This window comes from Anolis carolinensis, chromosome 1 (genome assembly GCF_035594765.1).
Source record: "Anolis carolinensis isolate JA03-04 chromosome 1, rAnoCar3.1.pri, whole genome shotgun sequence".
In the NCBI taxonomy this organism is placed as follows: domain Eukaryota; kingdom Metazoa; phylum Chordata; class Lepidosauria; order Squamata; family Dactyloidae; genus Anolis; species Anolis carolinensis.
The window spans coordinates 206468416-206482166 of NC_085841.1; the positions used below are offsets into that span (position 1 = coordinate 206468416).

The following is a 13751-nucleotide window of genomic DNA, read 5'->3' on the forward strand; positions in this document are numbered from 1 at the left end:
TGGTTTGATGCATGATATGCAAAATGGCTATTTAAATTCAGTTAATCTCTATAATACAACTATTCCAACATACTGTTCACATTATAAACCAGTGTGATTACAATAGATCTTCATTTACAATCAGAATTACCAGCACCAGGCCACAGAGCAGGGACAGGAAAACCGATGGCACTTTAAATGTTGCTGGATTACAATTTCTATCAATCTGCCATGTTAGTCAAGGGTCAGGAAAGATGGGAACTGGAGCTAATATGCTCCTCTCCCCAATTGTAATTTTGATAACATTTCCCTTCTCCAGTTTTTTAAAGGAAACTCAAGAGACCACCTCAAAGCAAGTGTTCTCTCCTTTGCACAGTTGTCTCACACAATCATAGGAAATTCTTCTACATCTGGAAGGACAATCAGCATTAAAAGGGAAAGCAATATTTTACCCCATACATTTCCCCCCTGCTCCAAATCCCCTTCCCCCTGCGTATCTATTGCTCACAGTTGAAAAAGCTAATACTTATAATCATCCTGGCTGATGACTCTTAGAACTCATATTGCCTGTCAATCACAAACTACAGAGTAATGCACAGCAACCAGACTTGCAATGTGTAGATACCAACTCTGTGCCCTAATGTCCTCTTGACACCACCCCTAGAAAACTTTAGTACAGTAGAGTCTCACTTATCCAATATAAACGGGCTGGCAGAACGTTGGATAAGCGAATATCTTGGATAATAAGGAGGGATTAAGGAAAAGCCTATTAAACATCAAATTAGGTTATGATTTTACAAATTAAGCACCAAAACATCACGTTATACAACAAATTTGACAGAAAAAGTAGTTCAATACGCAGTAATGCTATGTAGTAATTACTATATTTATGAATTTAGCACCAAAATATCACGATGTTTTGAAAACATTGACTACAAAAAAGCGTTGGATAATCCAGAACGTTGGATAAGTGAGACTCTACTGTAGTGTTAAAGTAATTCTGGGATTTATTCACTTGCTCATCTTCCAGTGTTATACATGTGGTCATTCCGTGCTCTACCGGGCAGTCGCTGCACATATATAGGCACACATCTGACACCAGAAAGGGTAATAGCATGAGTAGCAGTAGAATCGCGATATGAATATATGACTCACTGACAGACCCCCACCTGGACATGAAAAGCGCCTTAAATGTATATTTAAATGTATAATTATGTAGGTTGTTAATGTATATTTTAATTTTTATTGTATTTTTTTTCATTTTGAAAGACTTTTAAATCTGATGTAAACTGTTTTTATGATGTATATGTTTATATTGTAAGCCGCCCTGAGTCCCCTGATGGGTGAGAAGGGTGGGGTAGAAGTGATGTAATGTAATGTAATGTAATGTAATGTAATGTAATGCTTAAACAGTAAAGAAATATCTGCTTCCCAGGCACAGTTTCTGAGTGTAAAGCAACCATTGTGGAGCAAAGAAGCCTCAAAGTGAGATATTGTTAACAGTGCATTAGGACATTTAGGTTGCATCTACACTGCCCTCTATCCCAGGATCTGATCCTAGAATATCTTATCCCAGATTAGTGTAGACTCATATAATCCAGTTCAAAGCAGATAATATGGGATGAGATCCTGGGATATAGAGCTGTGTAGATTCAGCCTTAGTCCATCACTATAGGTTTGATTGGAATACCTGTTTCTTCTCAGACTATATAATTGGCTTACATATTGCCGGGATGGAGGAGCCCCGGTGGCAAAGTGAGTTAAAGCACTGAGCTGCAGACCGAAAGGTCCCAGGTTCAAGCCCCGGGAGCGGCGTGAGCGGCCGCTGTTAGTTCCAGCTCCTGCCAACCTAGCAGATCGAAAACATGCCAATGTGAGTAGATCAATAGTTACTGCTCCGACGGGAAGGTAACGGCGCTCCATGAAGTCATACCGACCACATGACCTTGGAGGTGTCTACGGACAGCGCCGGCTCTTCGGCTTAGAAATGGAGATGAGCACCAACCCCCAGAGTCAGACATGACTGGACTTAACATCAGGGGAAAACCTTTACCTTTTATTTCCGGGATAGCTAGTGTTGGGAATGTAATTGCTATGACCATTACTTTCTGCATATGATTTTCCTGACCTCAGTGCCTATATTCGTTCCCTAGAGCCTGGGAATGTCTTCCCAGAATGCCCAGCCAAGGTGGCTAGAGCTCTTTGAGGAATCCTGGAAATTAGCGTGTAATTAAGTAAGCTGCCTGGCTTCAGCTTTCCCCATTATCCAGAAGGAATAAGTGCTTTTGTACCTACAGCATGGCCAGTAGTCATGGGTAATAGGAAGTGAATTCTGGCATCTGGAGATTAGAGAAAGCTATCCCTTTATGGGCTCTGCTGAACAATTTGAGCAGCCAAACCTGCAAGGAGCAACCATATGGCATACTCTAACCCACTGCTTTAGAAAGCATGTTGACCTACTAGGAAAGGGACATGAGATATTCTTCATACAGGTTTCTTCTCTTGTGCTCCCAAGAACCTGTAAAAGCTGCAGTGAGAGGGTAAGGAAGACAAGGCTATTAGCAAGGGTCAGGAGGGAAGAGGAAAACTCTCTGTAGTGCAACTAAGAACCAGATTAAAAGATCAGTGAATCTAAATCACAGCTTAAACTCTTAATTGTTTAATTACACCAATGACTTGATTAAATGTTCCAGTTCTGAATGCATGTTGTCTCCACTTCTGCTCTCTGATGGTCATATATAATTCGGTGGAGCTTCCGGACTTTGTTCTTTCAGTTTGCTTTTGTTTCAAAACTAATTTTCTGGAACCCTTTTAAACAAGACATGTGCTCAAGACAAGATAATGGTATTAATTCTTGGAATGCCACTTCCTCTGAATTAAAACTTGAAGGAGTGTAATAAGTACTTAGTATTATCATTTGAACAAATATTCGTGATTCTTAATCTAATTTAAATGGAGCAACCTGATAACTCAATTAGAGCAATGGAAAGAAAGTAATTGTAGTGGGGGCAGGGGAGGAGGAGAAGATAGTTAAGTTTACAAAAAAATTATTTATCTGAACTACTCTTGATAGTTTTGCAGCTCATCTTACTTTACTGATTGAATTTGCAATGTAATTCGCTCATCTCCATATCCTTAAGTGCATTCTGAGTGGCTTAAATAGCTTCACACGCACTTTATTTGCTTATAATAGATCAGTATCTCCTGCTTCTAGATATCTGGGATTTATAATCTGAAAGGCGCATCCAAACAGAGTTAATGCATACTGTCAGGCTTTAAGAAGCTAAAAGGTTGACTGGATCCTGCTGAACAAGACTGGAAATAGTTTTCTGTTGCAAACTAGCGTCTAAGAGTTTGCTCACGAAACAAGAAACAAGTCGCTACCATCGCAAAGGAAGCAACAACAGTTCTGCCACCATCATACTATATAATGCTTTGTAAACTGGAAAACCAATTTCTGGCCACTTCCAGATTGGATTTCAGACTGTTTGAAGGAGAGGAACCCACAAATGGCCTTTTCTGGGGTCTATTTTCAAAGGATTTGATTGAGGTATCTAAAAAAAATTCTTGAGTTCAGGGTGGTCTGCATGGAATCCTTCTAAGAGTAATCCAGAGTCAACAAGTTTTCCATCCCTGCCTTATTAGAAGCACCTGATAACACAAATCACTTATAATCACATACATTGGTTGTTTTATGTATTACTTTTCCATAGAGCTTTCCATTTAGACAGGTTTTTGAGATGGTTTAGTTGGTCAAGATGACATCACAAAAGAATGAGAAGAGAAGGGCAGGAAACAAGGTATTCTGAGCAAGATATGATGGCTCTCTCTTGGCTATATTTTCACAACTTTATTTTTAAATCTAAACATCCCGTGGTAAAGCATAGTTTACCTCAGGTTTGGGTAACGTTTGACTTTCCAGATGTTCTAAAACTAAAATCCCACACATCCCAGTCAGCATGGCTAATGACTGAGGATTGTGGGAGCTGACATCAAAAGCCTCTGAAGGGCCAAAAAAAATTTCCAGCTCTCATTTACACGCTCAGCAAAAAACAAACAAACAAACAAATAAAAACCAGTTCATAATGTGCATCTTTTTGATTAATAGTGCACAAAGGACAGTCTATGGATCACACACAGCCCTTGGGATTCCTCAGTGCAATCCTTGGGACCCCGGAAGCTCCTCAAATCCCCCAGACCCACCCATCCTCAAATATTACAAGGTAATTTTTAGGCAGCCAGATGAAATCTACCAAAACTGCCTAAAATGCAGCACATTATCTGATTTAAACTGGATTATAATAATATAATAATAATAATTTTATTTTTGTATCCCACCTCCATCTCCCTGAAGGGACACGGGATGGCTCACATGGGGACAAGCTTGAACAGCATAAAATATAGATCAGTAAAATTAAAACATTGTAACCACATAAAACAACTTTGATAATGATTTAAAACGTAGACAGTAGCAGTTACTGAGCATTCAAAGGTAAAAAATTGTGTATAGAACTCTGAGTAGGGCTTATTGGATGGTGTAAGGGCAACTCCTGCCAACCTAGCAGTTCGAAAACATGCAAATGTGAGTAGATCAATAGGTACCGCTCCGGCGGGAAGGTAACGGCCCTCCATGCAGTCATGCCGGCCACATGACCTTGGAGGTGTCTACGGACAACGCCGGCTCTTCGGCTTAGAAATGGAGATGAGCACCAACCCCCAGAGTCAGACATGACTGGACTTAACGTCAGGGGAAACCTTTACCTTTACCTTTAAAGGGCAATCATAAATAGGGGTAGAAGAACAGTATCAACAAAACACTAAAAACCTATAGGCCAAGGGACAGTGATGATGTGCAGTAACTGATAGTGGGTTATAATTGGGGCCGAATATCTAGTGAGCCTACTACTCAAAGGCGCACCGGAACATCCACGTTTTTAGGTCTTTGTGGATTATATGAGTCTACTCTGCCATATAATCCAGCTCAAAGCAGATAATCTGGATTTTATATGGCAGTGTAGAAGGGGCCTCAGTAGGCTTTATTATACACTACCCTGAGATCTTTTGGTGTAGCAGGGTACATAAATATTTCAATATATACATGCATAAATAAAAGTAAACTGCCAATCCAAGTAGAAGACATTAAGTTTTATTGTTGCTATAATCTGAAATAGTACTGCTTCAAGGACACTTAAAAAGTAATATTAGAATACCATGCAGACTATGACAATGAAAACCCCAATATTATCATTTTAAATAGAGTGTGAATTCAGCACAGATTCTCCTGGGTTAGAACAGTGTGGTAGTCTGAAACAAAGTGTACATCAAGCTCAGTTGTCAAAGCCACAGCTAATATCTTCTAGGCAATACAAAAACCAAAAACATCAATTTCATAACTTCTGCTGCCACAAAGCATTCAACTCCTCAGTATCTTCCTTCGTATTGGAGGCGGGAGCCTTGCCGAGCCATCTCTATTAAGGCCCTCAAAGTAGTGTTGCTCTATTCTTCTGCAAAATGCAATGAGATTGCTGTAGTTTTTCACTTTTTCAGATAGTTCATCACTGATCAGCTGGGTAGTAAGGATTGTGAAGATATGGCCAAATACCAAGGCGTCTAATTCGGTTGGCCTAGAAGTAAAGGAAAATGAGTATCTTGAGAATACACATATGAACTGTCACATATGATGCACACCATCGGTATATGGCTTTCTATATACAGGGGACAGGATAGCCATTTCAAGGAGAACATTGTAACAATTGCCATAATGGAGAGCTGCGCTTATAAAAGCTACTTGGGGTTTTATTTTCTAAAATGTACAGAGGCTCCAATGCTGATATTGCAGCACAAAATGGCAAAATTCCATTCAATTTTCAGTGAAATGGTCTGAAAATTGGATGTGAAGTAATGGATTTAAATTGCAGGAAAATAGATTCCAACTAAGTATTAGAAAGAACTTCCTTTCTAAGAGCTGTTTACCAGTGGAATATGCTGCCTCCGAGCATGGTGGAGTCCCCTTCTCTGGAGGTTTTTAAACAGAGGCTGGATGGCCATCTGTCAGAAGTGATTTAGACTGGATGACCCTTCCAACTCTATGGTTCTATGATCCCTAGACTGTGCTCACTGCCTGGCCCAATGGCAGAAGAAAGCCAAAGGAAGGCAATATAGGCAGCAGATGAAGGCTGGCTGGCTGACCATTAAACATCAGTGGCTAGTTTTCAGTCTTGTGCCTTTTTTAACTTTCCTTTTAGTCTAAAGAAAGAAAAGTGGGCAATACTAACAGACAAAATGGTGCAAACATGCATAAGAAAATTCCATAGATGTTTTCCTTTTCAAGGAAAGGATGGGTAGGAATGATACAGGGTAGCCAAAATAATTTAAGAGGAATTGTTCAGAACACTGGGTTGTTGTATGTTTTCCGGGCTGTATGGCCATGTTCCAGAAGTATTCTCTCCTGACGTTTCGCCCACAGCTGAGGATGCCTGCCATAGATGTGGGCGAAATGTCAGGAGAGAATACTTCTGGAACATGGCCATACAGCCCGGAAAACATACAACAACCCTGTGATCCCGGACATGAAAGCCTTCGACTACACAGATCAGAACACTGTTTGGGGTTTAAAATATCATAAACATCTAATAATAATAATAAAACAAACAAGCAAACAGATTCCCCTCTCCAGCCAATCCCCCCAGGATTTTTTTTACAAAATGACTGCTTGGTATTGGAATAAAAGTACTGTATAACAACAGACATGCTATTGCTCGCATAATTTTTGCATGCTGGTAGCCAGAGGTCTCATGCAAAAAAAGCAGCAGTGAAAGTTCTAATCCTGCATCTGATTACTCAAAATAAGGTGGATAAATAAATATAAATATTCAGATAGATAAATAAATAAATTGAGATCTTGAAATGTCAGAAACCCAAATACCAAGCATCAGTATTAGACAGTATTAGGGACAAATGCAAGATACTTCACTTCGGCAGAAAAAATGGAAATCAAAGATACAGAATGGGGGACGCCTGGCTTGACAGCAGTGTGTGCGAAAAAGACCTTGGAGTCCTCGTGGACAACAAGTTAAACATGAGCCAACAATGTGATGCGGCTGCTAAAAAAGCCAACGGGATTCTGGCCTGCATCAATAGGGGAATAGCGTCTAGATCCAGGGAAGTTATGCTCCCCCTCTATTCTGCCTTGGTCAGACCACACCTGGAATACTGTGTCCAATTTTGGGCACCGCAGTTGAAGGGAGATGTTGACAAGCTGGAAAGCGTCCAGAGGAGGGCGACTAAAATGATTAAGGGTCTGGAGAACAAGCCCTATGAGGAGCGGCTTAAAGAGCTGGGCATGTTTAGCCTGCAGAAGAGAAGGCTGAGTGGAGACATGATAGCCATGTACAAATACGTGAAGGGAAGTCATAGGGAGGAGGGAGCAAGCTTGTTTTCTGCTGCCATGCAGACTAGGACACGGAACAATGGCTTCAAACTACAGGAAAGGAGATTCCACCTGAACATCAGGAAGAACTTCCTCACTGTGAGAGCTGTTCGGCAGTGGAACTCTCTCCCCGGGGCCGTGGTGGAGGCTCCTTCTTTGAAGGCTTTTAAGCAGAGGCTGGATGGCCATCTGTCGGGGGTGCTTTGAATGCGATTTCCTGCTTCTTAGCAGGGGGTTGGACTGGATGGCCCATGTGGTCTCTTCCAACTCTACTATTCTATGATTCTATAATTCTAGAGTTTGGAAACTAACAAAAGCATATCTTTTAGATCTAAAAGGCTACAGGGTGTTTTGTTTCTGATTCACACCAAAGTTCCACTTCTTGGCTTCTGAAGTTGATGTTGCAGGGGTCTGATCAACAGACTGAAGCATAGTGAAGCAGGAGCACAATCTGTTGTGTTGTCGAAGGCTTTCATGGCCGGGATCACAGGGTTGTTGTATGTCTTTCGGGCTGTGTGGCCATGTTCCAGAAGTATTCTCTCCTGATGTTTCGCCCACATCTATGGCAGGCATCCTCAGAACCTCTGAGGATTCCTGCCATAGATGTGGGCGAAACGTCAGGAGATAATACTTTTGGAACATGGCCACACAGCCTGAAAGACATACAACAACCCAGGAGCACAATCTTTATTCAAAGAACTTACCACTTGCTCACTTGTTAGCTCTTCTGGTGACAGAACCGATTTCTCACTTTTGCTTATAAAATAAGGAGGTACTTATAAAATAAGGAGGTATTTCCCCATTCCTGAACAACCAGTTCCTTAAATTAAGAAGTTACTTGCCTCTTGTTGAAGAAATACAGCTGTGTCCCAAGTCTTTGAGAAAGGGCTTGGCAGCACTGATCGACATCTTCTAGCACCTAAAGAGCAAGCAGACAAAAAGAGTGAAAGTTCGGTGATTAGTGGCTGGCTATAAAATCATGCAAAGTTATGTTCAGGGGTTCAAAACAAATTGAAGACCATGGAACAGAAAAACGATACATGTATCACTCCAAACTGTTTTTGAGCATGCAGAAATTATTTCCCACACTCCACCTAGCCCACAACTGGCTCTACTGCTAGACAGTGAGGCAGCTGCCTCAGATAAAAGATGCTAAGAGGTGACGAGTGCACATACCTATGGGAGACAGCATATTGTATGCACTACATGAGTTCTCTGCCCTCAAGTGTGGTGGAGGATTACATGTAGTACATTACCAGTACCAAAATAAGATTACATTCCAGTTCCGATTATGGAAAGAAGAATGCTTTAGTCTCCGAGCAGCATTGCTTTCCTTGAATATGCTTATGGTTTTTGACTCTTGAATTAAATCATTTATTTATTTCATTTATATATCGCTTTTCTCACCCCTAGGGGGACTCAAAGCAGTTCAACAACATAGGAAATGGCAAAGATTCAATTGTCTCACAACCATATAAAATAAATATTACAAGTCTAAAAACAATACAATAACCATCAATTAGCTAATTAAAACTGTATAAATCATCAGGCATACCATAAAACATTAAAACATTTAACATTAAGGCATTTAAAACATTGCATCCACCCTGTGGTTTCCTATAGCTACTTACATATTGCAACCATTCATCGAATACATGCTTGCACAACCAAATTTTAAGCTGCATTGACAACATGAAATGATTCTCAGATGTGTTTTTCAGGAATAAGCAATACAATCGGTGAGTTATCATAACTACTATATGGACAGAAGCTTGTTATAAAGGTCAGACATCTTACATTCTGCAACTATTGATCAGTGGGCCCTTCATGAGCAAAGTTGCTCATACTAAAGCAAACGTGGGCAATTATACAGGGGCTTATTTTATACGAACTCCTTCTCCTGGCTGCGAACACACACATACACACACTTTGAGTGCACTAAACCATCTTGTTTTCCCTTTGATTCTCCTTCAAAATAGCATCAGGAAGTGATTTGTGGCATGTCCTGTCAGATACTTCCTGACAGAGAAAAAAAATGGGAAAACAATACATCTGAAAGGAAGTAAGTATTCCAAAGTTTTTGTATGTTGTTTGTCTCTGGAAAAGATTTGGGTGTGATCTTCAGGTATTTTCCCTTGAAAATATAATTTTAAAAAATTTAATGGCAATTCACTGGTTTTTGGGAGACTGGAGGCTTCAGAAGTCATTAAAAATAGATTTCCCACCCGCTACTAAAGCACCTGCTGGTCTCTGCTGGACTGCAACCAGAGATACTGTGCTGGCTCTATGTAGACATTAACATTATTAAAGCTGGGGAAATTTGATTCTCTAGATTCATCCGAATTAACACCGGTTCAACTTTAACCCTATAATCCCAAATAAGCACTTGGAAGGATATTTGGAAATTTCATTTTAAAACTGTTTGTAAGCTACAGGTTATTATAATTGTAGAAGTTTGATGTTTTACAGCTAGATTTCAAATTTGTGTGTGTGAAATACAAAAAAGTACAAAAAATTAAGTTGAAAGCAAGTGCGTCCTCAGATTACCAAGATAATGCCTCATCCAAAAATAATCTTCACATTTTGACTTTCTAAGAAAATGTCTACTTTCTTTGTCATGGGTAGGCAACTTGCGGCTCTCCAGAAATTAATGTATTTCAATGCCCATCATCCCTCGTGCTAACCACAGTTCATCGAATCATAGAATTGGAAATGACCTCACGGGCCATCCAGTCCAACCCCCTGCCAAGAAGCAGGGAATTTCACCTCAATATCTGGAGGAGGGGATCACAAATTGCCCACAGCTGCTTTAGAACATCTCTTCCCAATCTATCTTCCAAAGTGATGTACTACAATGTCCACTGATTGTGTTTACTGAGCTGATTGAAGCTGCAGTCTGAAAAGCTATTGTAGAATGAGACCTGGGTTGGGCAAGGATGTTTTTTAATTTTTGCATCAGATCAAGAAGAACGTCCTTTAACAGGAGAAGGTTCTTGATCTCCATGCCAATCCTCTTACATACATTTAAGTCAATGTACTAAAATGTGTAACAATAAATTCCATCATGTGACAACTGTTCTACGCAAATAATCATATACAAAAAAGTCAACAACTTCTTTTCCAATGTATAAAAGTTTTATCATTATTATATACACATATAAAGATAGAGTAATCCAAGTTTGTAGCACCAGTGACTGACCTGATCAACTGATTTGTTGCCCCAGCCAAGGGCTTTCATTTTACGACGGATTTCCCATTGCTTCTGATAGGCCAAGACATGGTTCAGGGGCCAGGGATAAGGGCATCCGTATCTTGGGTAAGTAATCTTTAAGACAATAAAACCTACTCCTGTTATTATATATTTGAGAATAAAGCTCTTTTTACAAAATAATTCAAGCTGCTATGTTTTTATTGCTGTGGCATAGCTTTGTACACTAGTCTGTGTAATTATCCATAAACTGCAGCTAAAAAAATCCTCCAAAACACATGCCTTTAAAATGATATTCTTGCAACCAGTACATCTAGTAATGACACAAGGCTCTTCCTCAAAATGTATCTGCAAGCAAAATTAAAGCAAAACATGGTATCATTAGTGGTAGAAACCTCTATGTTTCATTTATGAGGAGGGACTTGCAATTGTGAGCAAAAGTGTTTTCTCATTAAAATTTAATTAAGATAAATGCTGCAGAATCACTCACCTCCTGGACTGTAGTATCGTCACACCACTGGAGATAGAGCTAGGAACCAGAAAAATATGAAAACTTCATAAGATGTAAGGTTACAGAGACAGCTAGTTATTCCTTGTAGCTTTGTCTTCTTTCTCTCCCAAACAACCCATTAATAACATTTAGACCAGAGAGAGGCAGTTGCCAATTATGGAGTGGAGCAAGCAGAAGGTCCTATTTGACCACAAACAACCAAACCTGGATTTGAGATTGAACATGCAAAATGAAAATGTGCTATATTTTGAGTCTTTAAGCCCACTCTGCATTTTTTTAAAGTAAGGTATCACTTGTACTGCAAAGAATAGCATTCAGTTCTACTCCACCCCAGTATCATTCATTTCCCAAGACTGAAAAATTACTAGTGTCTTGCCATACCTCTGCTGTCAAAAGCATATTATTGACTAACTCCATGTAGGCTTTCATCTCAGCTTTTTGGACTTCATCCAACCCATCACTAAGTGAATGGCCCTAAGGCAAAAAAAGGAAAGGGGGAGAGAAGAAAAACGATGGCAAAAATTATCAGTTTGGGTCCTTTCCAAAACCCATGGAGGATAGGGCTCTGGCTCGCTCCAAAAAAACCCCTCACTATATCATAGCACATAAAAAGCATATCTGTAGAACACAAGGACTACGACTGTTTCACAAAGAAAAATAAAACAAATACCAAAAGGTAATCTTTTAAGCACATAAAACACAAGGGATACCAGGAGACAGTATTGCAAAAACACATATTGAGAATATTGCTTTTGCTTTTCAGCTGAAAAGCTTTTTAATGACTTTTTTTTGTAAATAAACAGAAGTACCTTGTCATGATACAATATTGCCTTATATAAAATACAGTGTATGAGTAGGAATCTACAAGAGGAAAACAAGAAACAACAGCCTGAATACTGATGATCTGGAATTTTAAAACTATGAGCATCCCTGGTCCATAAGCAGTTGACTGTTAAAGCCAAGGACTAAGTGCAATGCTGAATGCAGCCAATGTGACTGAAAGAGGCATGCAGCAATCTTTTAGGCTGGAGGCAAGATCCAGAGGGCTATTTGATTTCTGAGACACTCTGTTTATATAACATCAAATTGCCTGAAGAATACTGTAGTTGGCAAAAGCAGGGAGTGGGGAGGACAGCATATGAATGGCAACTTTAATGGAAGAGGTATTTATTTAAAAAAACCAGTTAAGAATTCTACTGGTTACTTTTATGGAGGCTCTTCTGTAGGGGCACAGGGACTAAAATACAGTCAGTCATCCACATTTACTGGAGTTAGGTAAAGATAAAGGTTTTCCCCTGACATTAAGTCCAGTCGTGTCTGACTCTGGGGGTTGGTGCTCATCTCCATTTCTAAGCCGAAGAGCCGGCGTTGTCCATAGACACCTCCTAGGTCATGTGGCCAGCATGACTACATGGAGCACCCTTACTTTCCCGCCAGAGCGGTACCTACTGATCTACTCACATGTGTATGTTTTCAAACTGCTTAGGTTGGCAGAACTTGGGGCTAACAGCGGGAGCTCACTCCGCTCCCCGGATTCGAAATGCTGACCTTTCGGTCAGCAAATTTAGCAGCTCAGTGCTTTAATCTGCTGTGCCACCAGGGTTAGTGGCACATTATTTTTTACCTAAGAGAACATCTCCCTGGAAATTTTTATTAGGTCATTCAGTGCAACTCTACAATCAACCTCTGCTCAAAATTTACCATAAAATCACAGTGGAGGACCAACAAACACCTACAGCAATGGTTCCCAACCTTTGGTCCTCCAATTGTTTTGGACTTCCAACTCCCAAAAATCCCAGCCTGCTTATAAGCTATCAGGAATGGTAGGAGCTGAAGTCCAAAACTCCTGGAGCATCAAAGGTTGGGAACCACTGGCCTAGAGATTTGATCTCTCTAGGAATTTCTATGTTCTCTGATGCAACTCTACGGCAAAAGTTGACCATAGGGCTGCACTAGGGGACCTAACGATCCCTAGAGCGAACATATTAATCAAATCAGTAAATAATCAAATCCACAGAAGTGAAACCCAAAAAATGTGGGGGGCTCCCTGTATATTGCTTCTGGACTAAACTAATTCTATAGACTAGGGAAAAGACTGACATCATTCACTAATTTTTCACCCTTCAGTACATATTTTAAGATGAGCATTTAAAAAAATCCAATTGGTCATCCTATGAGGAGGAGAGAAGAAAGCTATCTTGGAAATCAGGAAGATTTGCACGGCATTTATAAACAAACCCCAGAGAGTTGTTTGACAACTTTGCTGTCAGCAAATGAAGAGGTTCCCTTTAATACAGCAGGGAAATCTCACTGGTGGAAAATGGGACCAACCTTTGTCCAGTGTTCCCAGCACTCCAGGTGTTAAAGGGGAAGTGTGTGGAGGGGGGGAGGCAACCAAAAGTTACTTCTGCCAGTGGAAATCTCAAAATTCAACCCAGTGTCAAAGACTGTAGAAAGATATTGTCACGTTTGTGTCTTCCAGGATTCCCACAATTTCAAAAATATTGTGTATGTGTTTTCCCCGCTCTCTCTTTTCTTTTTTTCAGTAAGCTATCCTTCTCATCCATCCTTTCTGGTGTTTTCCACACTCATATCCAAAGTACTGCACAGAAGTGAGCCTTTTC

The 13751-nt window shown here is 40.1% G+C and overlaps 1 protein-coding gene across 3 annotated transcripts in view; it reads right to left on the reverse strand.

Moving 5' to 3' along the window:
* Positions 1–5103: 5103 nt before the first annotated feature.
* Positions 5104–13751, reverse strand: part of mtx2 (metaxin 2) — a 56197-nt gene continuing 47549 nt past the window's right edge. For 2 of the 3 annotated variants that reach the window (XM_008118945.3, XM_062964169.1), the window contains 5 exons: positions 11509–11601; positions 11107–11145; positions 10608–10733; positions 8251–8327; positions 5104–5603 (listed from right to left, as the gene is read on the reverse strand). In XM_008118945.3, coding sequence (XP_008117152.1) covers positions 5393–5603; positions 8251–8327; positions 10608–10733; positions 11107–11145; positions 11509–11601 — 546 coding nt within the window. In that variant the 3' untranslated portion in view covers positions 5104–5392. The remainder of the gene's footprint in view (positions 5604–8250; positions 8328–10607; positions 10734–11106; positions 11146–11508; positions 11602–13751) is intronic. The other variant, XM_008118946.3, reaches the window with a different exon arrangement.